The sequence below is a fragment of the Neurospora tetrasperma genome (genome assembly GCF_000213175.1).
Source record: "Neurospora tetrasperma FGSC 2508 unplaced genomic scaffold NEUTE1scaffold_3, whole genome shotgun sequence".
NCBI lineage: Eukaryota > Fungi > Ascomycota > Sordariomycetes > Sordariales > Sordariaceae > Neurospora > Neurospora tetrasperma.
The window spans coordinates 964,886-989,125 of record NW_009799101.1 but is presented as its reverse complement, the minus strand read 5'-3'; the positions used below and the strand labels follow the sequence as shown (position 1 = coordinate 989,125).

General features: G+C 52.7%; 6 protein-coding genes across 6 annotated transcripts; 3 read left to right on the top strand and 3 right to left on the bottom strand.

The window, feature by feature from the left end:
• Nucleotides 1-177: 177 nt before the first annotated feature.
• Nucleotides 178-2,164, bottom strand: NEUTE1DRAFT_121860 (uncharacterized protein; the record flags this gene model as incomplete). The annotated part of the gene is made up of 3 exons (XM_009852254.1): nt 178-1,834; nt 1,889-2,032; nt 2,087-2,164. 3 exons carry the CDS (start codon nt 2,162-2,164, stop codon nt 779-781), a joined length of 1,278 nt encoding a protein of 425 aa, XP_009850556.1.
• Nucleotides 2,165-5,429: 3,265 nt separating this feature from the next.
• On the top strand, nt 5,430-8,112 carry NEUTE1DRAFT_129383 (uncharacterized protein; the record flags this gene model as incomplete). Its single annotated transcript, XM_009852253.1, has 5 exons — nt 5,430-5,945; nt 6,026-6,133; nt 6,211-6,858; nt 6,913-7,033; nt 7,091-8,112. 5 exons carry the CDS (start codon nt 5,535-5,537, stop codon nt 7,285-7,287), a joined length of 1,485 nt encoding a protein of 494 aa, XP_009850555.1.
• Nucleotides 8,113-10,179: 2,067 nt separating this feature from the next.
• On the bottom strand, nt 10,180-10,764 carry NEUTE1DRAFT_43462 (uncharacterized protein; the record flags this gene model as incomplete). The annotated part of the gene is made up of 2 exons (XM_009852052.1): nt 10,180-10,316; nt 10,716-10,764. The coding sequence occupies 2 exons, from the start codon at nt 10,762-10,764 to the stop codon at nt 10,180-10,182; spliced, it is 186 nt and encodes a 61-aa protein (XP_009850354.1).
• Nucleotides 10,765-11,366: 602 nt separating this feature from the next.
• Nucleotides 11,367-15,352, top strand: NEUTE1DRAFT_121858 (uncharacterized protein; the record flags this gene model as incomplete). Its single annotated transcript, XM_009852252.1, has 6 exons — nt 11,367-11,404; nt 12,151-13,156; nt 13,213-13,412; nt 13,467-13,626; nt 13,686-14,424; nt 14,478-15,352. The coding sequence occupies 6 exons, from the start codon at nt 11,367-11,369 to the stop codon at nt 15,350-15,352; spliced, it is 3,018 nt and encodes a 1,005-aa protein (XP_009850554.1).
• A 637-nt stretch (nt 15,353-15,989) lies between these two features.
• On the bottom strand, nt 15,990-18,592 carry NEUTE1DRAFT_80986 (uncharacterized protein; the record flags this gene model as incomplete). The annotated part of the gene is made up of 2 exons (XM_009852251.1): nt 15,990-17,312; nt 17,352-18,592. 2 exons carry the CDS (start codon nt 18,590-18,592, stop codon nt 16,100-16,102), a joined length of 2,454 nt encoding a protein of 817 aa, XP_009850553.1.
• Nucleotides 18,593-19,360: 768 nt separating this feature from the next.
• Nucleotides 19,361-24,101, top strand: NEUTE1DRAFT_146042 (uncharacterized protein; the record flags this gene model as incomplete). The annotated part of the gene is made up of 3 exons (XM_009852250.1): nt 19,361-19,649; nt 19,743-22,138; nt 22,188-24,101. The coding sequence occupies 3 exons, from the start codon at nt 19,361-19,363 to the stop codon at nt 23,940-23,942; spliced, it is 4,440 nt and encodes a 1,479-aa protein (XP_009850552.1).
• Between the last annotated feature and the right edge of the window lie 139 nt (nt 24,102-24,240).

Here is a 24,240-nt window from a genome sequence, read left to right as displayed (position 1 = left end):
AAAGCATCGTCCATCAGCAACCTTGGGTTTCGCGGGATGTATTCAGGATACCTGGATAGCGGTGGGGAAAGGGCAGTAATATGGAGAGCATGGACAACCACCGCAGCTGGATACTATTCTGAGTAAATGTAGCCATGCGGGTATATACCCACGCCCACGCTTGTGCGAAGAGATAAAGGGGGAAACCAGCAAGATATTTTGTGATCTGTGTTGTCAACTAATCACACGGCATGCATCTTGAACGTCGGGTGAAGAGTGTCTCGAGAGCTTCATTGGTGAAGCTGTGTTCTCAGAGAGAGACCAACTTTGTTTCATTCTCCTATCTCGCTACTATCGTCCAAAGATACCATCACGTCATCCTTCCCTTGATCGTATTTGTATTCTACGCCATATCGACTTGTATTACGTCCCATCTCTATCCCATTTTCCCTCTTCAGATAAATCGCTCGTCGGCAAAGCGGTCGCCCTCAAATATGACGAAGTCGCTTTAAAGACGCTCCTCATAGTTACGTATAAGCCCCAAGTGGTATCGTATCTTATTTACCTATTAAAAAAACCATCATGAGAACGCCATCTTTCCATCCATATTCCTTTGTCCCCTCCTCTTCCTCTCTTCTCTTTCCATATACTGCTCCGTCCAAGTGTCGTCCTGATCTGAGCGACATTCTCACTTTGACTATCTCAACCTGACCATACTACCCCTGCCTCCATATGGTTCTCCTCAAAATCCTATCCAATGCTTTCTTAATTAATGTTCGACCGTATCCTAAAATCCCTCCTAAAAGTTGTAGAAATTCGAGCCATCAAACTCGGTGTTCTGCGTGGTATCGTCGCCGCCGCTGCTGAAGTAGAGGTCGTTGAAATTGCTGTTGTCGCCGCCCTCCCCGCCCAGGTCGTAGTTGATGTCCTCCATGTTGTCCATGCTCCCTGACCCCAGGTCAAAGATCTCCGCATTGGACATGTTGGCGTCCTCTCCTCCTGCTCCATTGCGTGTGGCGTTGTTGATGTTGGCATTCGGAGGAGCCGGTGCTTGATGGCTCACGTTCGGAGCGGGTGGGTTCGTGGCATTCGTCATGTTGGCGGCTGGCTGATGGTTCTGTTTCGATGCTTCTCCTGGGGCAGGTGCCAGGGAAAAGGTCATGTTCGTGAAGAGAGCTTCGGCTCCTGGTGCTGGTGCTTTGGCTGCAGCGGAGGGTGGAGCGTGGAAAGCCCCTTGAGGGCCTTGTGTTGCCTGAGGTGGTTGTGGCCCTGGCATCGCTTGTTGCGGGGGTGGATTCGATATGTTAATGTGATTAGGCGGCACGGTCGGGCCAGATCCCAGATTCCCACCCTGAAGGACCGCAGACTTGGTGTTGTGAACTTGATGGGGGGCTTGGGGCGCTGCGCTTGCTGGTCGGGGTGCCTGTGATGCTGCGTTTGCCGCATGTGCTAGTCGGGAGGCAGGCCCTGGCGGGACCTTGGAATCCTTTTTCGGAGGTGCACTAACAGGGCGTGCGGCGCCCGGCCGAGGCGAGTTCTTGGGATTGGTCTTGACCAGCTTCGGGCTCGGGGAGTGTTTGGCCACGGGAGACGCGGTAAGATCGAGTCCCATATCAGGGATAGGGGCCACCGACTTGTTAAGAGGCGGCTTCCCGGGCTGGGGTTGAGGGGGGCTGGGACCTGCCGGAATACCGACCGTCATGGGGGCCATTGGAGCCATGGGTGCCTTGGGAGCCATGGGCGCCGTTGGGGCCGGGAGAGACGCCGGTTTTGGCGCGGGTACCGGGACCGGCGGTGGATTGCGCTTTTCCCGTGCTTTGTTCAGATCCCTCAAGATGGCGGCCTTGGCTTGCAGCTTTTTCTCCAAGTTAGCCCGTAGCTCAGATCAACCAATATCCTGCAAACTTACGATCTCGGACTCGACCTCATCTAGGGCGGCATTGAACTCCTCAACATTGTACTGGATACGGCTGGTATTCGCAACAGGCAACTCGGCAACCGAGCTACCACCCTCCTTGGCCAGGACTTTGAAGATCTTGCCAGTTTCAACAAGCTACAACAGCCCAAGTTAGCGAATTAATGTGAAGGAAGATACAGTCCTGCTTACCACATTATTGTACAGCCGATCCAACTCGTCCAGGTTGAGATTTGGTAGGTTTGGCCTTGTGGGGGCTGGGGCGGTCATTTTGCAAGCCGATGATGCAAGCAAGCGAGGTTTGAAGGGCGAGTTGTGTGCCGAAGTTTCTGGAAATGAGAAATATTGGCCAAGTGGTGGTTGAGTTGCCTTTGTCTTGTGGTAAAGCGGGTGGCCCTCGCTAGTCCAAAGGTGTGACAATGGTCGCGCAGCAAAGTTTGGATGTTGACGCATATAAATCCCGGGGAATTGTTTTGCTTAGACGGCGGGGAGACAAAGGGGGTCGTCCAGGGTCAAGGCAATCCACGCATGGATAAGTTCCTATCTCGCTGTTGCTGTGCGAGCACACACTTCAGGGATAAACTTCTGATAAATATGGTATCTGGACTCTTCAGGCTCGATGGAACTATGACCTCGCGTCTGATCAGTGATGGTTGAATAGAGGTATCTAGATCAAGGTTCTGGGTGACTGCAAATGAAGGTTGTCCAAGGTCATATGAAACCCGGGAGTTGAGGGGATACTGAATGGAACTTGAAGTGGGAATTCAAACAAATGGAAGAATGGTGGGATGTTATTTATGCGGTGTTCAGAAGATGATCGTAGCTGCTCTGCACCTTGTCTTGCAGTGGCCGGTGCTGGTATGTAGAGGTAGGTAATTCCAGTTCTAGCGTCGGAGTGTGCAGTCGGGTCCCTGGAACCTCCGCGCGGTTGAGGCTCTTTGTGGGGTTCCGCTTGGAAGGCGTGGGTGCCTTGACCGCCAGCGTCGGGTGCTTCCCCGAGTTGGCCTTGTCGTTCCCGCAATGAAATCCAGGGGACGGGGCGACGGGCCTGGACAGAATCACCTCACACACAGCACAGATCCAGCAAAAAAAAGGTTGCGATGGGACTGTCCGTTTAAGCTTCATCTTGACCACCAATTGCTGTTCATTCAGCGGTTACACAAACTAAAGTTCTGCGAATCCACTCGATTCAACCCCACACATAAAGGCCGTATTGTTGCTCGACTGGGTTTAGTTGGAGCTGTCAATACCTGGCAATTAGCACGGCAGTCAACGACCTATTGTGCGAAAAAGCGGCTGCCGTAAACTCCTTCGTTCGTCACTCTCGACTGCCATGCGTCCTGCCAAAGAAAGTATAATCATATGTAACTGAGACTTTTCTGGACAGAGTGCCAAACCCTCATTGATGACACAATGAGCCGTTACAGTGGTCGGCGATGACAGATCGGCCCAGCTGGCCGTTCCGTCGTGCTCCATTGGCACGTGTTGGGCGGACTGATGAGATGGAGGACGAGTCGGGTCATGCATTCACTGCAAGTATCACCCCGGTCTACCCACGCGTTCCATCACCCTTTTATAGAAAACCATCCAGGTGCCTGCGTTGCGAATGTGGCATATTCAGCATATTCAGCCCGTGATGAAGTTGTACCGACATCTCTGCATGGATAGAAAAAAGGGCAGCGCAGTTTTTAAGAATGGCAGGGAATCTTATATCTGTCACAAGAAATAGCTGGTTTGCCGTGAGTGCTCCCTGTTTCTTGAAGTTCGTTGCGTTGTACCTCGCTACTCTTTTATGTCCATGCAGAGGTGTAGGTAGGGCTGGTAAAATCATAGTGTTGTTTCGTTTCTGCCAAGGTCGTCACAGGGCGCATTGATGATCTCGAAGGGAAAGGAAAGCTTCCAGTTCGAGAATGGAGGAGGGGACCAAACCAAGAAAGCCTGAACCTTGAACCCCTTGGGAGTCAATATCTCAGCTACCCACGACACAGTGTGGTTGGCTAGTACCTTGGCGCCTTGCCTCCAGCCCCCGGGCCGTGAACCAACAATCTACTCGATACCCCTCAGCACACACTCACACTCATATCTGGTGCTACGCCTCCAGGATCAAAATGATCAGAATATGGACAGACAACACGCAAGTCGATGAACGGGAATATATTTGATACTCGGGCTCCTCGTATCTGTGGTATATATATCAGACTGTAAACAGGTACCTAGGTCCCTTAGCGCCTCACTGGTCAATAGTTTCGATGCCTCTACGTCCCAACGATCATAGGAACCACACATGGCATCCATTTACTCAACCAGAACTCTCGATTTCCCAGACTTTACTCCTATGTTGACACCAAAACGCCCAGAACCTCATGGTTCTTTGCTTCGAGATTGCTACGGCACGTGTGAAGAAAGGGTTGATTACGAGTATCAGGCCCTAGACGAAGACGGCGACGGCCAGTTAATAGGTATACTCTGGTATCAAACCGGCCGGTCAGTCAGCCCATGATCCAACCTGCCTCTGGAGTTCGTCCCGCCCCTCCTCCGCTCTGCAAATGTGCCTTTCTGTCCCTTGACCCTTCCGTCCTCGCATCTCAGTGGCTGCCTGCCCGCCAATCCCAGGACGATGGCACCATCAAAAATCCCCGTCTTCCCTTCCCCTCCCGTGCTCGTCGCATCTTTCAGAGCTCCCCCCGGGCCGTCTTCTCCATCAGGCTCATTGTCAGCTCCAAAAGTTTCCCCCCCTTCTCCTTACCTTCTTCTCCCACCGAACAACACCATCGCAGAAGAATCCCAGACAAGTCATCTCTTCGGACAGGCTGTTGTGAATCTCGGGGCGTTTCCTTTTGGGTTTACGGCCGTTTTCCAGTTCATCTTGTCTTTCTTGACTATTTTGCTGTTTAGTTCAGGCCATCACTGCAATTCCCCTTCTTCTTTTACTTACCTAGTTCCCCTTGTCGGTTATTTGACTGACCGTCACCAACCCATCATCCCTGTCCTCCACCGTCCGCATCAACGGGAGCCATCCTCGTCCCCCGTCTCCGCATCGTCATCGTCCCTGGCTTCAGCTGCTGTTCGCCGGCTCAATAACGATCGCGTGTCTAGACCCCCGATACACGCCGAGATCTCCAGCCATCTACGACAGTGCCATTCCGTTCAGACTCCTTCCATTTCGTGGGCGCAAAGTTTGTCTGTGCACCCAACAGTCTTCTACCCACAGCGAGTCCGCTCCACCGAACGGCCTCCGTTTGCCATCCCATCTTGCGCTACCGCACTGCGCTCGCCCGCCTGTAACTACTATAAAACGAGCTACAAGAACGTGGCTGAGACTCGAGCAATCTTCTTCCGTCGCATCTTTCGCGCGGGGTCAATTTTCTTTTTGCAATAAGAAGTCTGCATCTCCCCGATTGTGATCGGTCAGGTCTTCCTTCTTGCAAGCTTATTCAGTTTCCAGTCAAAGTCCGCTGGAAATTACAGTCGCAGACGCTCACGTAGTCGTCTACAATCACTGCCTCACCCCATCGTTTCAACAGCTGCTTATAGTGGGGCCTGCTTCGCCAAGGAGGGTCTCTGCGCTGCTCGTCCCCCAATCATCGCCATCGCCGCTCTGCTCGTTGATTTCTACCAGATCCTCGACCATTTCTCCGACATGGCTGACGTTGGCCCGCCTCCCACCACCGGACAGCTTCCCCCTCCACCTCAACCAAACGCAGGCGCGCCCGGCTACGAGAACGGTCAAAACAACAACGCGAATTCCGCACACATGCCTCCTCCGCCGCTGCACATCCCGCAAAACACCAATCCCATCCCTACGGCGATTACGTCGCCCATGGGTGGGAACGGTGACACGAGCGGCATCATGTCGCCCACCAGCGCCGGCAACCCCTTCGGCCGCCGCGCCGCCCCCGAGCCGAACAAGCGCGCTCTCTACGTCGGCGGCCTTGACCCTAGGGTCACCGAGGACGTCTTGAGACAGATTTTCGAGACGACTGGCCATGTCCAGAATGTCAAAATTATTCCCGACAAGAACGTGGGTAAACCTGGCTCCGAGCAGCCGCGAGTTAGTTCATTTTTCACATCAGCCTGTTGAGGCTGCCAGTTTGATTCCTTGACGCCCAAGACATTCTGCTAACAATCCAGGATGAAAAACAGCAAAAGGGCTACAACTACGGCTTCGTTGAGTATGATGATCCCGGTGCGGCTGAGCGTGCTATGCAGACGCTCAACGGCCGGCGCGTGCATCAGTCCGTAAGTTCGCCCATTCCACACTACGAATCTTTGGCCATGATTCCATAGAGTAGAGCTGACCACCGGTAATTATGCAGGAAATCCGTGTCAACTGGGCCTACCAGTCGAACAACCAGAACAAGGAGGATACTTCGGGCCACTTCCACATCTTCGTCGGCGATCTCTCCAACGAAGTCAACGACGAGGTTCTGCTTCAGGCCTTTTCTGCCTTTGGCTCCGTCTCCGAGGCTCGAGTCATGTGGGACATGAAGACCGGTCGCTCCCGCGGCTATGGCTTCGTTGCTTTCCGCGACCGTCCCGATGCCGAGAAGGCTCTGAGCTCTATGGACGGCGAATGGCTTGGATCTCGTGCCATTCGTTGCAACTGGGCCAACCAAAAGGGTCAGCCTTCCATCGCTCAACAGCAAGCTATGCAGCAGATGGGTCTTACTCCCACCACTCCTTATGGACACCACCACTTCCCTACCCACGGAGTTCACAGCTATGACATGATTGTCGCCCAGACCCCTGCTTGGCAGACGACCTGCTATGTCGGCAACCTGACTCCCTACACCACTCAGAATGACCTCGTGCCCCTTTTCCAGAACTTCGGCTACGTTGTCGAGTCTCGTTTCCAGGCCGACCGCGGCTTTGCTTTCATCAAGATGGACACTCATGAGAATGCTGCCATGGCCATTTGCCAGCTTAATGGGTATCAGGTCAATGGTCGGCCTTTGAAGTGCAGCGTAAGTGACCCCCTCTTATCTTGGACGAGGACATTATTGACCTTTCGTGTGTAGTGGGGCAAGGACAAGACGCCCAACCCTCAACAGTTCGACCCAAACCAGCCTTATAGCCCTCAGAGTGCCCAGACGCCTGGTTATCCCGGCACTCCCTCCACTTATTTCAATAACTATGGCAGTGAGTCTTGACTCGGTGAACTGGTTTCTACATGTCAGCCGCTAACGCACAAACTAGACTCTTACCCAGGCCAGCAAGGTAACTACAACGGCCCTCAAGCTCAGTCACCTGCCGGCTACGGCTCCCAGATGGGTTACAACGGCCCGCCGAGCGCTGGTGGTTATGGCCGTGGTCAGCCCGGTCCCAACGCCCAGTGGAACCAGCCGTCCCCAGCCCAGAACTTCGGCAATGGGTTTGGTGGTTACCAGGGCTAGAAGCCTAAAAAGCCTGGTGAGCAGTTGCTTACTAGTGGTCACAGCGTGGGCCACGTCTCTTTTCCGTTCCCTTGAAACGCCTTTGCCATGTGGTGGAAAAGTTAATGGCTTTCTCAGCTTCGACTAGAGGTGGGAGGCTTTGCGGCTGCATTCGTGTTAGGATGGTTCTTTTTCACACGTCCAGGATGGAGAGAAATCCTCGCTCAAGTCCGGTTGATCAAGGACTGGATTTTGGAACTGGAAGTCATTTTGTTGGGAATTTGGGAGCCTGTCTTCTTTACTTCTCTGGTCTCATGTATCACTCACTGCTCTTCCTTCTTTTCTTTTATCTCTGACCTGTCAAGTTTCGAATGCGTTTTCTTTCTCGCGCTTTCTTCTCTATCTTCGTTTCTCTGAGTGATTCCCACGGGCCAATGGTTCTTTCTGCAAGTTCTTCTCCGTTTGGGTTTTGTGTAATTTCCTTCGGTTTTCTCTCCTCTTCTCTTAAGCTACGATCGAAACGTCTTATCTTACTCTACACTTTTACGTTTGCTAGGTGTTTCTCTCTCGTCTTCCTGATGATATGTTTCCAAAATCTTTCCAACGCTGGATACCAGATTTTCACAAAAGTTAAGTCAGTTTCGAGGTCTTTTACCAGAACACGTCACGACAATATCTCTTCTTCCCTTTGGCTGTTCTCCAACTTCGTCTCCTTCAGCATTTCATTTCGATGTGTACGCAAGATTCAAGGCGGCATTTTTCTTCCGATATACCCATTGCGCGTTTCCTACCGTTGTATTTTCGTGGGCCTTTGGATGTTTCTTATACAGATACCCATTTTCCACGTTCCGTTTTCCGGTATGCGATTTCATCTCACGTAGCATCATGTCCTTCAAAATGTACGCTATACCCTTGAAGGACTTAGTAAATGAGGAGGGTAGACTTGTATGAGTTACAGAGTTGGATATTATCGCGGTCTAGAACTTCTGGGCTGGTCCCAGATAACCAGATGTCGTTGGTAACCACCAGCGAGGATGGTTAGCTTGTTATGGGACGGAAGAGGGTGTTACGGAGATCGTTCGATCATGACAAGAATTAAGTCCCGTATGCAACGCGTGATAATTATGCAATAAGTGGATGGGACGAAAAGTGAAGGGCAAAGCCATCTCGAGCCTTTTAGGCACGTGGTTTCTGAACGTGCTGATAATGGTCCAGACAATTGATGTCCTGCTGAGCAAGCAGCTGTGGTTCAAGCCGTCTGGTCTTACGGTTCACCTTCAGGTGTAACCCTCTGCCCGTATCTGAAGGCAAACATGTGAGAACTAACCGGTTAGTTGCCTAAACACTCCTCCATGGAGCCGGACCAACAAGCTCGAAACCTGCGATTTGTTTACCTATTTCTGAGATATGCTACAGAGTAGCTGGGCGCGTCGTCCATAACAAAATTGATGAGACCAACCCTCTGGTCAAATAGATCAGTCCGATACCGCTCGTGATATCATGAAAGGCCGTTGCAAAACTGTGAAGGGCATACGATAATTCGAAAAGACATCGGCCAGAGTCCGTTTGGCATGGTTCTATGCAGAAGTTGCCTATAAACCAAGGTTAAAGGAGTAACAAAGACACGGATACGTAGTAAGAGTATACCCAAGGTGTAATGTCCAAGGTTTCAACCAACAATTTTGTCCAGGACGAGGGCGCTTACATCCAATCCAGCCTTGGGAGCTATTGGGATGCAATCATGGGCGCTTATCAGGGTTAGGGTTGTCTCGTCACAGGTGAACAATGTCACATCCCAAATCATCCCTGGACTTTTGGACAGCAACAAGTTGATGCCCAATCCCAATCGATCCCATGAACCGAATGAACCAAACCACCCATGCTGATCTCACATGCCTTGCTAGTTGCAACTTACTCCGTGTTACACGCACTGCGCTAAACCTCAATTTGACGGGAGTGAGAGAGAAAAAAAAAAATTAACAAAAATCAAGGGACTCTGACCGGGATATGTATGTTGGCTGGTCCGAGTACATAATATTATTTTGTCTCTCTCATGTGGTTGATACAAATCGGTGATGCGTGTGAAACGAGACACGGACCAGGATGGATATCATGCACTGAAAGTCGCGAAATCCCCACGGCTCGGTCTGGTCGGAGAGGCCAGAGGCAGAGGCAGAGAGGATAAATGGAAGTCAAATTATGTACATAGTAGGACTAGACTCAGTCAGGCTCCCCCGTTGTCAGCTCGTTTCCAAAAGCGGTGCAGGCGTTTGAAAGAGTCATTGGTCCACGCGGTCACGACCCTATGATATCCGCATCTTTGATCTTTCCTGATGGTGTATGGTATCAGCTTGGTGCAGTAGTTGGTGATGGCCATGTGTTAGAATTGGGACAGATAATGGAGTGTGGATGGGAAAAAGGACGGATGGAAAGCAAAGTAAAGGTCATATGGACACGGTTTGTTTGTCCGAGTACTTACAGTGAATGGAAGCAATTGAAGCAGTCAAAGATACCTCTATGATCTCCCACGACGATGATACATACCGTCATCTTCGTGTCGTGGCCAGGGAAATTTTACACTACATACGAGGAATAAGTCCGACAAAGGTGGGTTTGCATCCCAGGTCCTCAAGCCAAAACGAGCAATCACTCAACCCCTGTCACTGCCTATGTAATCTCCTTTTAGCAGTACATATGGAATACCGCGGGGTAGTGAATCGTGGTGAGGGTGAAAGGTGAGGAGGAGCATGGTGCTGAATGAGGGAATGCCTGGATTATGGTTGCTGATCGCTTGAACAGGATGTGGATATGGATGGGGGATGGCCTCGTAAAATAACCCAACACATGCGATCGGTTGCAAGGTAGGTGGGTTTTGGTTCGACTCTCAACTATCATATCGGTCAAATATGCATTTCAAACTAGGTTCGTTAGGAAGCTGCCTCTTTTCTTTCTTCGTATTGAGTACTGGTGGTGCGGAATTGCGTGGTGTTGTTGTTGTTGTTGTTGTTGTTGTTGTTGCAGCTTGACGTTCAAGCTGGGATCGATTGATGCTGTTGATTCAGGTGTTCGTTTTTTTTTTTTTTTTACGACCGCTTCGCCTGGATGGGCAGCGGGATGGGCTGCCCTGGCTGCTTGCAGCGTGCGTGGCCTGTCGAAACGCCACCTGCTGGAGACTGGGCAGGCACTCTTCGTTCAATCTCAAGGTCCTTTTAGTACTCCCCACTTTATCTGAATGTGTCTCAATGACGGGCATCATGAATGATCTCCGGTGGTTGTTTGCAGCTCCAACCGGACGACGAGAACGTACGCCAAGAGTTTTGTCCGATTATTACCAACTTGGAAATCATGAAGCTTCATAACACAGTAGGACCCGAGATCTGCGAAGGGAGTAAGGGAAGAAACGTAACCAAAGAAGGGATGCGGTCGAGAAGAGAAAAGCCATGTCAAACACCAACCGTTGGCGCCAAAGGCGTTCATGGTCAGACCTTTTGGGTCCATGTTGGTTATGTATTGGTGAAGGTATTGGTGTTGGTGGCCATACAAATTAGCAGTACCGGCCTAACATACCGGACATTGCGGGCATAATATCAGATGTTTCACTAGACAACCGCTTGCGCTGTCCTGCTCAGCCAGCTGCACGCCCACAACGATACATCCTTCAACCTGGAAAGACACAAGAACAAAACTAAAAGTGCACATGAAGCGCAGATTCGAAATCATCAGGCCAGGTTAGGAACCGGCTGGCTTTCTGCACTGCATTTGGTGCATTTATTGATGGTGATTCCGATTCCTGTTCCTTGAGAGCCTGAAATTGAAGGCTCTCGACGCGGGAGTCTCAAGCTCAACGTCGTCGTCGTCGTCGTCGTCGTCGTTGTCAAAACTGGAGAGCAAGGGCTCCTCCACTTGACACAACATTGGCGGGCGGGGAGTCAGACTCTCACCACCCAATTCAACTACCTGTGTTGTGTACCCTGTCTGGGCATACCTCACCATAACGTTGGGAACCCTTGAATAAATACGAAATCCACCGACTAGCACGAGCAACCGGAACAGGAACCGCCTACGGATCGGTCTCGACGGAAGCCCCGTTATTTCTGCACATGGTGCGAACGACTGCGATTTCCCTGCCGTACTCTGCGTACCTCTAGGTGTACAGCCTTGTTGCCCGGACGTGACTGCTTGGTCACTGCCTCGTCCTCATTCTCGTCCTCCTCCTGCTGCTTTCTCTGACGTACTGTATTTCCCTCCTTCTTGAGTACAGCTGGAGAAGCAACAAGCGACGGAGGCTCATTTAACTGGTGTCTCTTCCTCCTACCTGCGACCTAGCCGACTGAACCCTGCCCGTCGTGTCTGGCTTAGACAGCCCGCCAACGGCCCCAAAACCTCTTCCCGTCTCTGTTCTGCCCGTCCGTCCCAATCGTCCAACCGAACCGCGTCTAATCCACATCCACGAGACAGCCCACCACAGCTTTGTACGCCCGAGCTGAAAGGAAAGATTTTGGTTACCAGGGATTACTTGGCATTCCTATAGGAGAGAGTAGGTTTTATTCGCAGCGCCTTGGCACCGCTTGGCCCGCTTTGCTCCTTGCGCTTTGCCCTCTCCGCCTCCCCGTACAGGTTGTGTTGCGAGCAGAGAGCGGGTCCTCTCGACGGCACCAACAGGACAGGGCACTGGACTCATCTACCTCTACCTACCTAAACTTTAGCTGCCCCAACAGCACCAGTCAGAGGTACCTAGTTACTTTAGGTACAGAGTCTACTACACTAGGTAGCAGAAGGTAGCCACTGCCCACTGGTGCAGTCACTAGTTCTAGTGCGCACCACCCAAGCAGGCAGTCCGCGGTCCGCACCTCCATCATCAGGCCCACACTTGTGACCTGCCAGCCAGCGACCCGAGTCCATCGTCTTCGAAAGCTTCAAACCCTCCCTCTCCTTCCCCCCTCTCGCGCCGACGACACCACCGACCACCGCAACAGAATTCACTGCCAAACCAGACCCAGCAACAGCCCCGAGCCCGTCCCGCGAGCTGGCCTTCGCCCTGCCAGCAGCCATGGAGCAGCAATGGCAACCGTACTCTGACTCTGCCGCCAGCGGCTCGTCCAGGAGATACAACAACGGTTCCGGCCAAATGTCCATGTCCCCTCGAGACTACGCCAGCAACGGCCAGGTCCAGGCGCAGCAGCCACCGCCGGCCGGATACAAGTATGATCCGTACCAGGCCGGTCTGAACCCAAGCGCGCAACCACAGTCCTCCATTTCCCCAATGACGTCGTCCCAGTCGCGCGACGCCAACGGCGACGTCGCTATGCAGGATGCCCACGATCCATACTCATCCCAGAACCCTACCATCAAGTACCCCCTGAGGCCGCATCACTCTCTCTCCGGTGGTCGCCCGGCCAGCCTTAGTACGTCCCAAGAACCATCTGCTGCCGCGCAGCGATACTCGCCCATGGAGGCTCTCTCGCCTGCCTCCCAATACCCCAAGGGAAGCCAATTCTCCCCCGCCCAACGTCAATCCCCTACGCGACCGAACGAATATGCCCCGCCGCAATCACAACAGCAACAGCAGCCGCAGCAGCAGCAACAGCAACAGAACCCCTACTACACCAGCCGTCAAGCATCCCAACAGCTTCCCCCCATCAACCCATACGCACCCGCTCAACACGACCACAGCCATCCAAACTCGGCAATCAGCTCTACCATGGACGGCTCTTATATGGACCCCAAGTCGCCGCCAAGGCGCATGAACTCTCAGTCGCAACCGATGCCCATGCCCGATAGGACGCCAGTTCCCGAGTTTAGGAAAATACGAGGACCCCAGGACCTTCGACCAAAGATTAACAAGCAGCCGGCTCATCGACGAGCTAACCCGGAAGGCGGCTTTATCAGTGTATGTACAAGTTCGCGAAAAATAGCTTTGGGCAGCTTGCTAACAAACTACGGTAGCCCCTCCAAGCGCTAACAGTTCACCTTCCCGCCACCTACCGAATATGCAACCCCGGCTTCAAGTACGAGTCGTCTAGGAATCCTCGGCGCGTTCTTACCAAGCCTAGCAAGGGAGTGAAGAATGACGGCTATGACAACGAGGACAGCGATTATATCCTCTATGTGAATGACATCCTGGGCTCGGAGGAGGCTGGTCATAAGTAAGTTGCTGCCCACCACGGGTCGAGAAGCAGTCACTTACATGGTTGTACCAGGAACCGCTACCTGATTCTCGATGTCCTTGGCCAGGGTACCTTCGGCCAGGTCGTAAAATGCCAAAACTTGAAGACGCAAGAGGTCGTTGCGGTCAAGGTCATCAAGAACCGAACAGCTTACTTCAACCAAAGCATGATGGAAGTGTCCGTTTTGGATTTGGTTCGTTTACCAGCATTGTTGAATTGATTGTTTGCGACACGCGCTAACCTCCTGTTCAGCTCAATACAAAGCTCGACAAAAACGACGATCACCATCTTTTGCGACTAAAGGATACGTTCATCCATCGCCAACACTTGTGCTTGGTATTCGAGTTGCTTAGTGTCAACCTATACGAGCTGATCAAGCAAAACCAGTTCCGAGGCTTGAGCACGACACTGGTTCGCGTCTTTGCGCAGCAGCTGCTGAATGGGCTTTCTCTGCTCAACAAGGCGAGACTGATCCATTGCGACCTGAAACCCGAGAACATTCTCCTGAAAAACCTTGAGAGCCCGATCATCAAAATTATCGATTTCGGATCCGCTTGCGACGAACGGCAGACTGTCTATACGTACATTCAGTCCAGATTCTACCGATCCCCTGAAGTGTTGCTTGGCTTGCCTTATTCTTCGGCTATTGATATGTGGTCTTTGGGATGTATTGTGGTTGAGCTTTTCTTGGGTCTTCCCCTCTTCCCCGGTTCTTCCGAGTACAACCAGGTGTCACGAATCGTCGAGATGCTGGGAAATCCTCCAAACTGGATGATCGAGATGGGCAAGCAGGCAGGAGAGTTCTTCGAGAAGAGGCAAGATGAGTTCGGCAGAAAAACCTACCACCTGAAGTCTATGGAGCAATACTCTCGGGAGCATGGCACGAAGGAACAACCTAGCAAGAAATACTTCCAAGCCAACACACTGCCCGAGATTATCAAGACATACCCGATGCCGAGGAAGAACATGAAGCAGTCAGAGATTGACAGAGGTAAGTCGAGCGCATTCGGTGTGTTTATGCACTGAAAGCTGACCTTGTCCTAGAAATGAACAACCGTATCGCTTTCATCGATTTTGTCAGGGGTCTGTTGACGATCAATCCCTTGGAACGATGGTCGCCTCAACAAGCCAAGCTACATCCTTTCATCACCCAATCGAAGTTTACTGGACCGTTTGTACCGCCCATGAACCTCAAGTCAAGTTCGCTCAACAGATCACCAGCCCCGGGAACTCAACAGCAGATACAGGCCGAGGCATTCAGCAAGCAAAAGGCGCAACAAGCGCAAGCCAACGCCATTGCGGCAAACCAGGCCCAAAACCCTTACGGGTCGATGGCCACTGGGCAGCAATATCCCCAGCAGACCCACACGCAACCTCCGCCCTTGTATTCCAACAACAACATTTACGCTCCTGGTGGCAGCAGCAGTCACGCTAGCGCGCCTCCACCGTACGGCTCTCAGCAGGGCGCATACCCTCAACAAGGTATGCCCCAACAACAGCAGCCGCAGGTACAGCAAGTACAGATGCCTCCAGCGAACTACGCGGGCGTGTCCCAGTCAAATCTGTACGCCCAGCAACAGGCGGCGGCGGCGGCGCGCCAGAGGCAACGGTCCTCGACAATGGAGCAGCAGCAAAGTGGTATTCCCGTGTCCATCCAGCGCGTCGCGAGCCATCTGGATCCCACCCAGCCAATTCGTCTGCAACCGAGCCCGGCCTACTACCCGCCGCCACCAGACGGTCTCATGGGAATGGACTCACAGCCCAGCCAAAGGATGCCGAGGAGGGGAAGCCGTGCTCAGGCGTCTGGACGGGGTCAGGGCAACAACCGCGACTTCATCAGGAACTTGGAGGAGAGGACGTTGGAGGAAGGGTTTATGGGCGGGAACGGTGGAGGTCAGGGTCAAAGTCAATGGCATTGAGCATAAATTGCTGGGCCAGGGAAGGTGGATTGTAGTTGGTAGGGAAGCGGGCTTTTCGTTGTAGTTGTTGTACCATTCAGTTTGTACTCACAGATACGATACCTCTTCTTCTTTTTCTCTTTACCGAAAAATTGTCATTACGCATCGTCACTTTTGTTGGGGGGCTGATTTTGTTGTTGAGCGGAATCGAATGGGGAATGGGGGATGAGGAAAGGGGGAAGGGGGAAGAGAGAATTAGTGAAGAGTGAAGAAGGTCAGGGAGCAGGCAGAGGGCAGCAGAGCAGGATTTATAGAAAGAAGTAACTGATATGATATGCTGCGCGAAGGGTATCTTCTATTGATGATGCTGATATGTGCTTCATGCATTTGTTCGAAAAGGAATCTCCAATGGAGCGAGTTCAGGGGGTAAGCATCCTGCCTGCGTTATTATCGAACTCCCAAGCACCAACTGTTATCCTACCTTTGTGCGGCCCATTGTGGTTTCGCCGTCGAGGTTTTCTCTTCTTGTAGTATAGTTATTTACCATTGGTCCCATGGAGCTCAGACAGATACTCCCACGAGAAAGAGGGGAAAGGGGGAGGATATGAAGAACATACTGTATCCAACCATAGAGACACACATATGTCCAACAAGACCAATTGAGGTATCAACAAAAGTATATATATACAGTAAATGATCGTCTGCCAGGCAATCATCCGGAGCCAAACTAACTTACAACCTATCTAACAAGAACCTATAGACCATTCATCACCAGCTGGGTTTCCTCCCGCTGCTGCCCCACCGATCCTGCTGGCTGTCCCTATCCCATTTCCCTCCTTGACTCTCTCTCGACCATGACGAGCTGTTATTACTCGTCTGCTGGTACCCGTACTTGGAACTGCTCTTCTCGTCCCTCCGCAACTCATTCCTCAAACTCCTCGTCTTGTCTCTGGGATAACGACTTTCCGTAATATCTTCCCACTCTTCCTCGTCCTCATCCTCTTCGTTCTCCTCTTCTTCCTCTCTGGGCCGTTGTGCCTGCTCCGCCTTCCTCTTCTCGTTCGCAGCAACCGCCTCCTCCTTCTTCTTGTTCAGATTCCTCTCAAACTCGTTAGGCTTCGGCTGGCCAAACTCATATTCTTCCCCGGCATTACTAACCCCCTTCTTCTCCGCCTCTCGCTTCTTCAGGCCCGCCTCCCCATACCGCTCCACCATCTTCTCCCTCCACCTACCCATCATGTCGCCGTCCTTGGCCACATACCGCTCCACCATATTCTGCAAAATCACCCTCCGTCGCTTCAGCACTTTGAGGATTTCGTCATCGGCACACATGCTATTCAACATGACCTTATCAATGGCACTAATCATCCGGCGAGCGGTGACCACGCACTCGGACATGTGCGCCCGCACAGCCTTCCACGCGTCTTCTGGGCTCTGCGCCTGCACGCGACTGCCGATCGGGTAAGAGTATTGGTTGGCCATGATCCGATACGGCTGCCACATCTTGTCGAGGGCGAGCATGATTTGCTTGCCCATTGCCTGGCGGGATCCCAGGGGGTCGGTCTCGGCCATCTTCTTGATGTGGCGGAAGTTTCCTTGGGCGGATTGCAAAAAGAGACGCATGGCGATGGCGTCCGGGTAGCGGGTCTTCTTGGTCATCACGTCAAAAATGGTGCAGGCGTGCGGAGAAAAGGCGTGCGGGTTCAGCTCGTCGCGAATGCAGGTCGTGAAGGCCGTCTTGAGGATCATGGGCGTGATGAACTCGGCAGGCATGGACTGGAGGACTGCCGCGGTGGCGGCGGAACCACGGCCGATTTGGAGGACGCGCAAGTAGCGGAAGTAGTTGTCCTTGTCTGGCTTGATGGAGTAGGGCGGGGAGGTGAGCAGGTCCCAGTACTTTTGGGCGAGCGAGGTGCGGCGCGTGTTGGAGAGGACGGAGAGGATTAGGGAGAGGGTGTTGTTGCCTGGTTTGGCGTAGAGGCTGGGGCTGTGGGTGACGGATTTGGGTTTCCTCTCGAACTTGGGCTTAGTTTCGGTAGGCTGGACGGTGGGTGTGGTCGAGTCAGATGGGGTGGTTTTCGTTGGTGTGGTTTCTGGTGCTTCTGAGGCGGTGGCTTCTGGAGAGGCTGCTTCAGGTGAGACCACTGGCGTGGTGGTTGTGTCTACGGCCTTAGCGGTCACTTGGGCAGCTGCCTTCTCGCCAGCATGGAATCGCGGGAGCTGCATGGTTGAGGACAAAAGCTCGAAGACTCTCTCGTTGTCTTCCTTGGTGCCCAGAGTCAGGAGCCTTCCAAAGGAACATACCAATTCCTCGTCGATCATGAGGTTGGCCTTCTTCCATTGACGCTGTACATCTTCCCATATTTGCAAGCCCCTGTTGATAGCCTCTTGTTTCTCCCGGTTGATATCTTCTTGGTCGCGCTGCATGGGATCCCGATCCAGTGGCAGTCGTGGGTTAAATTGGGCCCGAAGGGCGTTGAAGATGATTGTGTAGGTCAGATTGTCGGGCTTGCGTGTGCTTTCGTTGGCTGTTTGTACTGTCGTAAACATGCTGTCCAGATCGCCGGCGCGGGCACATGTCTCGAGGACAGCGTTAAGATGGATTGTGGTTGGCTTCACGCGCTCATTCCTGAGCAAGCTGTGGTAGATCTTGACGGCTTCTGCGACTGCCTGCTTGGGGTGCTCGCTCATGGCGCAGCCTCGGAAGATAATCGTATAAGTCCTGGCATCTGGAACCTGGGCGCGCTTCTTCATCTCGTTGTAGATCTTGATGGCGGCAGACAGACGCTTGTTCTTCATGTGGTAGTCGATCAGATGGTTCCACGAGACTTGGACCTTTGCGTTCTTGCTGGCCTTGCGGGTGAGAACAAGGGCCTCCTCGTATTTTCCTTTGTCGAGGGTCAACTTGACCTGCTTCTCGATGTGGAAGGGATCCTTGAAATGCTTAAGTTGTAGAGCCGCACTGCGCTCCAGCTTCTTCCGCTGCTCGTCGCTCAGGTCCCTCTTCTTCCTCTTCCCTTCCGACCCGTCTCCATCTTCTTCCCCTTCCGGCGCTTCGAGATCGAGGGTAACGGAGGGATCGGTGGCAGTCTTTGGCTTGAGGGCGGGTAAGTGGTAGGATCGGATGGCGGTCGTGGACTGGCTTGGTGTAAGTGCGCCTAACCTTGGGAGGGCCAGACGAGATCCAACTGCAGGCACATTTATCCTAGCCAAAGCTCCAGGAGCTAGGCCTTTCCGCAGACAGGCCCGGCAGACAAACATGGTTTGCGGACAACCGAGTTTGCCCTTGAATGTTTTGAATCTTTTTCTTCTGCGAGGTACGGGCCGAGGTACCTGTGTTGCTAATGGTCGGTTGGTGGGGTATCTGGATCGTCGAGTTTCCTGTAATGGATTCCTGTTGTTCCAAGACAATTCCCAAAGGAGTGAACGACGTGATATAAAAAGTTAAGGCCCGGGAAGAAATCGATATTGGTATTTTACTGTGGCGGGCGCACAACTGCCCTGGACTCTGGACGGAGGATGATGCTGAGATGGCGACCGTGAATGATGGCCAAAAGTTAGGATGACATTCCGAAATTTTGGAGACTGATCTACAAAAATGCCTGCCGCGGCCTTTTGCACCTTTGGAGATGCGGTGGGTCTGGGGTCGGCATCAGGTACACTGCCAGGGGCCCCGCTGCTGAAAGGTACACACGAGGGTCGGTACGTTGCTTTCCTTATCCGCTTAGACCAAAGCAGCAGAACTGCCCCACCTCTTAAACACGACCGTGACGAGGACAAGGGTTCGCGCTTACAGTTTACAGTAAAGTACGCGACGAGTAACGAAACTAAGCGCGTCTTTCTTTTTGTTACTGGAGGGGACCAATTGAACCCTGTAATCCCACTATAATCCTCTTCTCTGTCACCAACACTACCACATCCCGGTGGCCCCGTCGATATTCTCTCCAGAGTGTTGGCCTGGTGCTCCTCTGTTGTCTCGTCACCATCCAATCTCCAATCCTAAAGGCAACATCACAACGGCCTGTCAAAATGTCCAGACGAGTAGCCAAGCGAGACAAGTACGCTGAGCTGCGCGAACTGCGCCAATCCGGCAAGAAGAAGACCTACGACGTCGGCGAGATCGACGAGCTCTACGAAGAAGTCGACGAGAACCAGTACAAGAAGATTGTCAGAGACCGCTTGAACGAGGACGATTTCGTGGTTGACGACAATGGCGAGGGTTACGCCGACGACGGCCGCGAAGAATGGGACCGCCTCCCCCAATACCACAGTGACAGCGAGGAGGAATTAGGCCTACCTGGCAGCAAGCCGCGCAAGTGTGAGCAAAATTGAGATGTTGAAAACCCGATTATGGGAGCAGCTCGTAAAGCACTCTGGTTCTGGTACTGACCTTCGTCTTCCTCCCTCTTAGCCAAGAAACAAAAGGAACAAGAAGATGCGAAACGAGATGCCAATGACAGAAACATCACCGAATACTTCACGAAAGGCGCCGTCAAAGCCCCACCAAAACAAAAGGTCATCAAAACAGAAGAAGATGAAAAGTTCCTGGACGACCTCATCGACCAGGTCACTGCACAAATCCCCGTCCCGGCCACACGAGTATCCAAGAAGCGAGATCGATCAGTCGAGAGGAGGAAGGTCCGGGTGCTCTCCCCGGTACGGGAACCTCGGCCACCCATGGCAAAGAGAGCCAAGACGGTCGATGATCGGGCATCATCCCCAGCAGGAGACGACGACCTTCTACCAGACGACGACTACCTGCCTGCTATGGACGACGAACCTGCACCAGTTTCCGATTATCTTATGAGCGATGCCATCATGCCCTCCTCACCGGCCGCAAAAGTAGCAACACGGAGGACGTTTGGCAGGCCGGAACCCAAAAAGAATGAGGATGATGAGGACGAAGATGAGGACATGATGGAGGTTGCCCATACTGGCGCGGTAACAGCCGCCAGCGTCAACATATCAGCATCCCGTCAAATCAAAAAGATTCTCAAGACAGAGCCCGTCCCGGCCAGTTCGTCACCCGCAAGGGCACCAGCGCCAGAGGTCGACGCTGCTTCCTGGAATGAGATCAATCAGAAGCTCAATGTCGTATCCATGTCACAAAGCGAGGGCAGGAGCGTTGGCAAGATTGACTACAAGGACGCTATCGAAGAAGACGGCAGCTTGAACATGTTCTGGACAGACTACACAGAGGTCAACGGCAGTTTATGCTTGTTTGGCAAGGTCCTAAACAAGAAGACCAAAACCTACGTCAGCTGCTTTGTCAAGGTTGACAACATTCTTCGGAAACTTTTTTTCCTGCCGCGCAAGTACCGTGTGCGAGGTGGCGAGGAGACAACAGAAGAGGTGGAAATGATGGACGTCTACAACGAGGTTGATGAAATCATGACCAAAATGAATGTCGGCATGCACAAGATCAAGGCTTGCACCCGCAAGTACGCATTTGAGCTTCCCGATGTTCCTAAGGAGAGCCAGTATTTGAAGCTCTTCTACCCATATACCAAGCCTGCGATGGAACCCACCCACAAAGGCGAAACCTTTTCCCACGTCTTTGGTACCAATACCGCTCTGTTCGAGCAGTTTGTGCTCTGGAAGAACATCATGGGCCCCTGCTGGCTCAAGATTGAGGATGCAGACTTCACTTCCTTGAGGAATGCTTCGCACTGCAAGCTGGAGGTCCTGGTAGAACATCCCAACATGGTGTCGGTTCCGGATAACGCCGAGAGCATTGAGCCTCCTCCTTTGACGTTGTTAAGCCTGGCTATGCGCACAGCGTTCAACCCTAAGGATAATAAGCAGGAGATTTTGGCGGTTAGCGGGAGAGTCTACTTTGATGTGTCGCTCAGTGACACCACTCCCCCAGACAAGCTTGCTTCTCGTAGTTTCACCGCTGTTAGACCTTACGGTAGCGCATTTCCTATCGGCTTCGAGACGCTTGCCAAGGAAAGAAACAGAGGTGTGCTCAAGCTCTTCAAGCAGGAACACGAGATCTTGAATTTCTTGCTCGCACAGATCGATGTTGTCGATCCAGACGTTATCCTTGGCCACCAGCTAGAAGGTGTTGACTACAGCATCTTGCTGAACCGGCTGCACGAGAAAAAGACACATCAATGGTCTCGTTTGGGTAGACTCAGGCGCTCTCAGTGGCCCTCATCCATTGTTAAGATGGGTGGCAATGTATTTGCCGAACGTCAGATAATGTCTGGCCGTCTGCTATGCGATCTTGCTAACGATGCCGGTAAATCAGTAATGACCAAGTGCCAGACCTGGTCCTTGACCGAGATGTGCAGTCTGTATCTGGGAGGCGAAAGTCGTAGGAGGGATATCGACAACGAAGTCGCCCTGAAGACGTGGGCTAACGCTGACAAGCATGGTTTGATGGACTACATCTCCCACGCCGAGACTGACACTTACTTCATCGCGGCTCTTGCACTCAGGACTCAAATTCTTCCTCTTACCAAGGTTCTCACCAACCTGGCTGGTAACTCGTGGGCAAGAACACTTACCGGTACGCGTGCTGAGCGGAACGAATACATTTTGCTTCACGAATTCCACCGCAACAAATATGTCGTCCCGGACAAGCAGACCTTCAAGGGTCGGCAACGCATCGAGGAGGAAAACGCAGAAGAGGAAGGCGGAGAAGGAGGAAAGAAGAAGGACAAATACAAGGGTGGTTTGGTTTTCGAGCCAGAAAAGGGTCTTTATGACAAGTTCGTTCTCGTCATGGACTTCAACTCCCTTTACCCTTCCATCATCCAAGAGTACAACATTTGCTTTACCACAGTTGATCGAACATCACTGGTAAGTCAGAGTCCCTCCTTAGTTGACGTCACAAGCTAACGCAAAGTAGTCCGAGGACGATGATGCTGTTCCCGAGGTTCCCAAGGAACAGGCGCAGGGCATTCTTCCCAAGCTGATTGCCACACTTGTTAGCCGACGTAGGCAGGTCAAGTCTCTGATGAAAGACAAGAATGCCACACCTGAAGAGCTCGCCACCTGGGATATCAAGCAGCTCGCCTTGAAGTTGACTGCCAACTCCATGTACGGCTGTCTTGGTTATACCAAGTCGCGCTTCTACGCCCGTCCTCTTGCCGTGCTCACCACCTACAAGGGTCGTGAGATTCTGCGAAGCACCAAGGAATTGGCGGAGAGCAACTCGCTCCAGGTCATCTACGGTGACACGGATTCCGTCATGATCAACGCGAACAAGGACAACGTTGCTGAAGCCCTGCGTGTCGGCCACGAGTTCAAGAAGGCCGTCAACGAGCGGTACCGCCTCCTTGAGATTGATATCGACAACGTCTTCCGGCGCATCCTCCTCCAAGCCAAGAAGAAGTATGCTGCTATCAACATGGTCGAGGTCAACGGCAAATGGGTTGAGAAGATGGAGGTCAAGGGTCTCGATATGAAGCGTCGTGAGTACTGCGGGCTATCCAAGGAGATCTCCAACCGTATCCTCACCGAGATCCTCTCGGGTGACGATACTGAGGTGTCTGTCCAACGCATCCACGAGTACCTTCGTGACATATCTGCCAAGATGCGCGATGGTGCCGTCCCTGTGCAAAAGTACATCATCTCTACTCAGCTTGGTAAGGCGCCCAAGGATTATCCCAATGCCGACTCGATGCCACAGGTCCAAGTCGCCCTTCGCGAGTTGGCCAAGGGCAAGACCATCCGCAAGGGCGACGTCATCTCGTACATCATCACAGGCGACAGCAAGACCACCTCAGAAGCCGTCGCCAAGCGTGCCTACACCCCTCAAGACGTGCTCAAGGCCGAATCTGGCCTGTCTCCGGACGTAGAATGGTACATCGGCAAGCAAATCTTCCCTCCAGTCGAGCGTCTTTGCGCCAACATTGTCGGCACGTCAACTTCCCAACTCGCAGAAAACCTCGGCCTCGACGTCCGCCGCTACTCTTCCAACACCAACAACAACTCCTCAGGCCCACAGGACCTCGAAATCCACCCTCTCGAGTCCCAAATCCCCGACTCCCTACGCTTCCAGTCCTGTGCGCGCCTCTCTCTCCGCTGTCGCAAGTGCAAAACCTCGCATTCCTTCGAGGGCCTCGCCTCCCCATCATCCATCAACAACGTCACGCCCTCCGGCATTCAATGCCCCTCATGCCAATACGTCCTCCCCACGCTCAGCGTCGTCGCCCAAGTTGAAGCCGCCGTCCGCGCCCAAACAGCGCGCTACTACGAAGGCTGGCTCGTTTGCGACGACTCCTCCTGCGGCAACCGCACGCGCCAAATCTCCGTCTACGGCACCCGCTGTCTCGGATCCAAGGGTCTGGCGCGCGGCGAGTGCGGCGGCCGGATGCGGTATGAATACACGGAACGGGACATCTACAACCAGCTGGTGTACTTTGCTAGTCTGTGGGACGTGGATAAGGCGAAGAGCAAGGCCAAGGAGAACAATGATGAGGATGCGGATGCTGCTAAGCTAAGTGCAGAGGAGAGGGAGAGGGTCGCCATCATGGCGGAACATAATCGTGTTAGGTTCGGTACGGTTAAGGGCGTGGTGGAAAAGTATTTGGATAAATGTGGACGGAGGTGGGTGGCGATGGATACGCTTTTTGCCAAGTTGGGGTTTGTTCCTCAGTGAGTGGGCGTGGAGAGGAAAGATGGATGGGTATGTGTGAAAATGGGTACTAAAGTTGAGCGGATGGTTTCCCTCCAGTGTTCATATTGTCGACATCGGCGTTAAGGATTGGGCTTGTTTCCGAACCACCGCTTGTTTTCTTGAATGATTATAACTTCTTTCCAATGCCCTACGTTTGCGAATATTGTCAACCCGTCAACCCCTTTATATATCGTGATGTAACCAGTCTAGGATAGTGTTGGCCCGATCTACCATTTTCTATGGTATATCTCACTCCCACTCACAGGGCAGGGATATATCC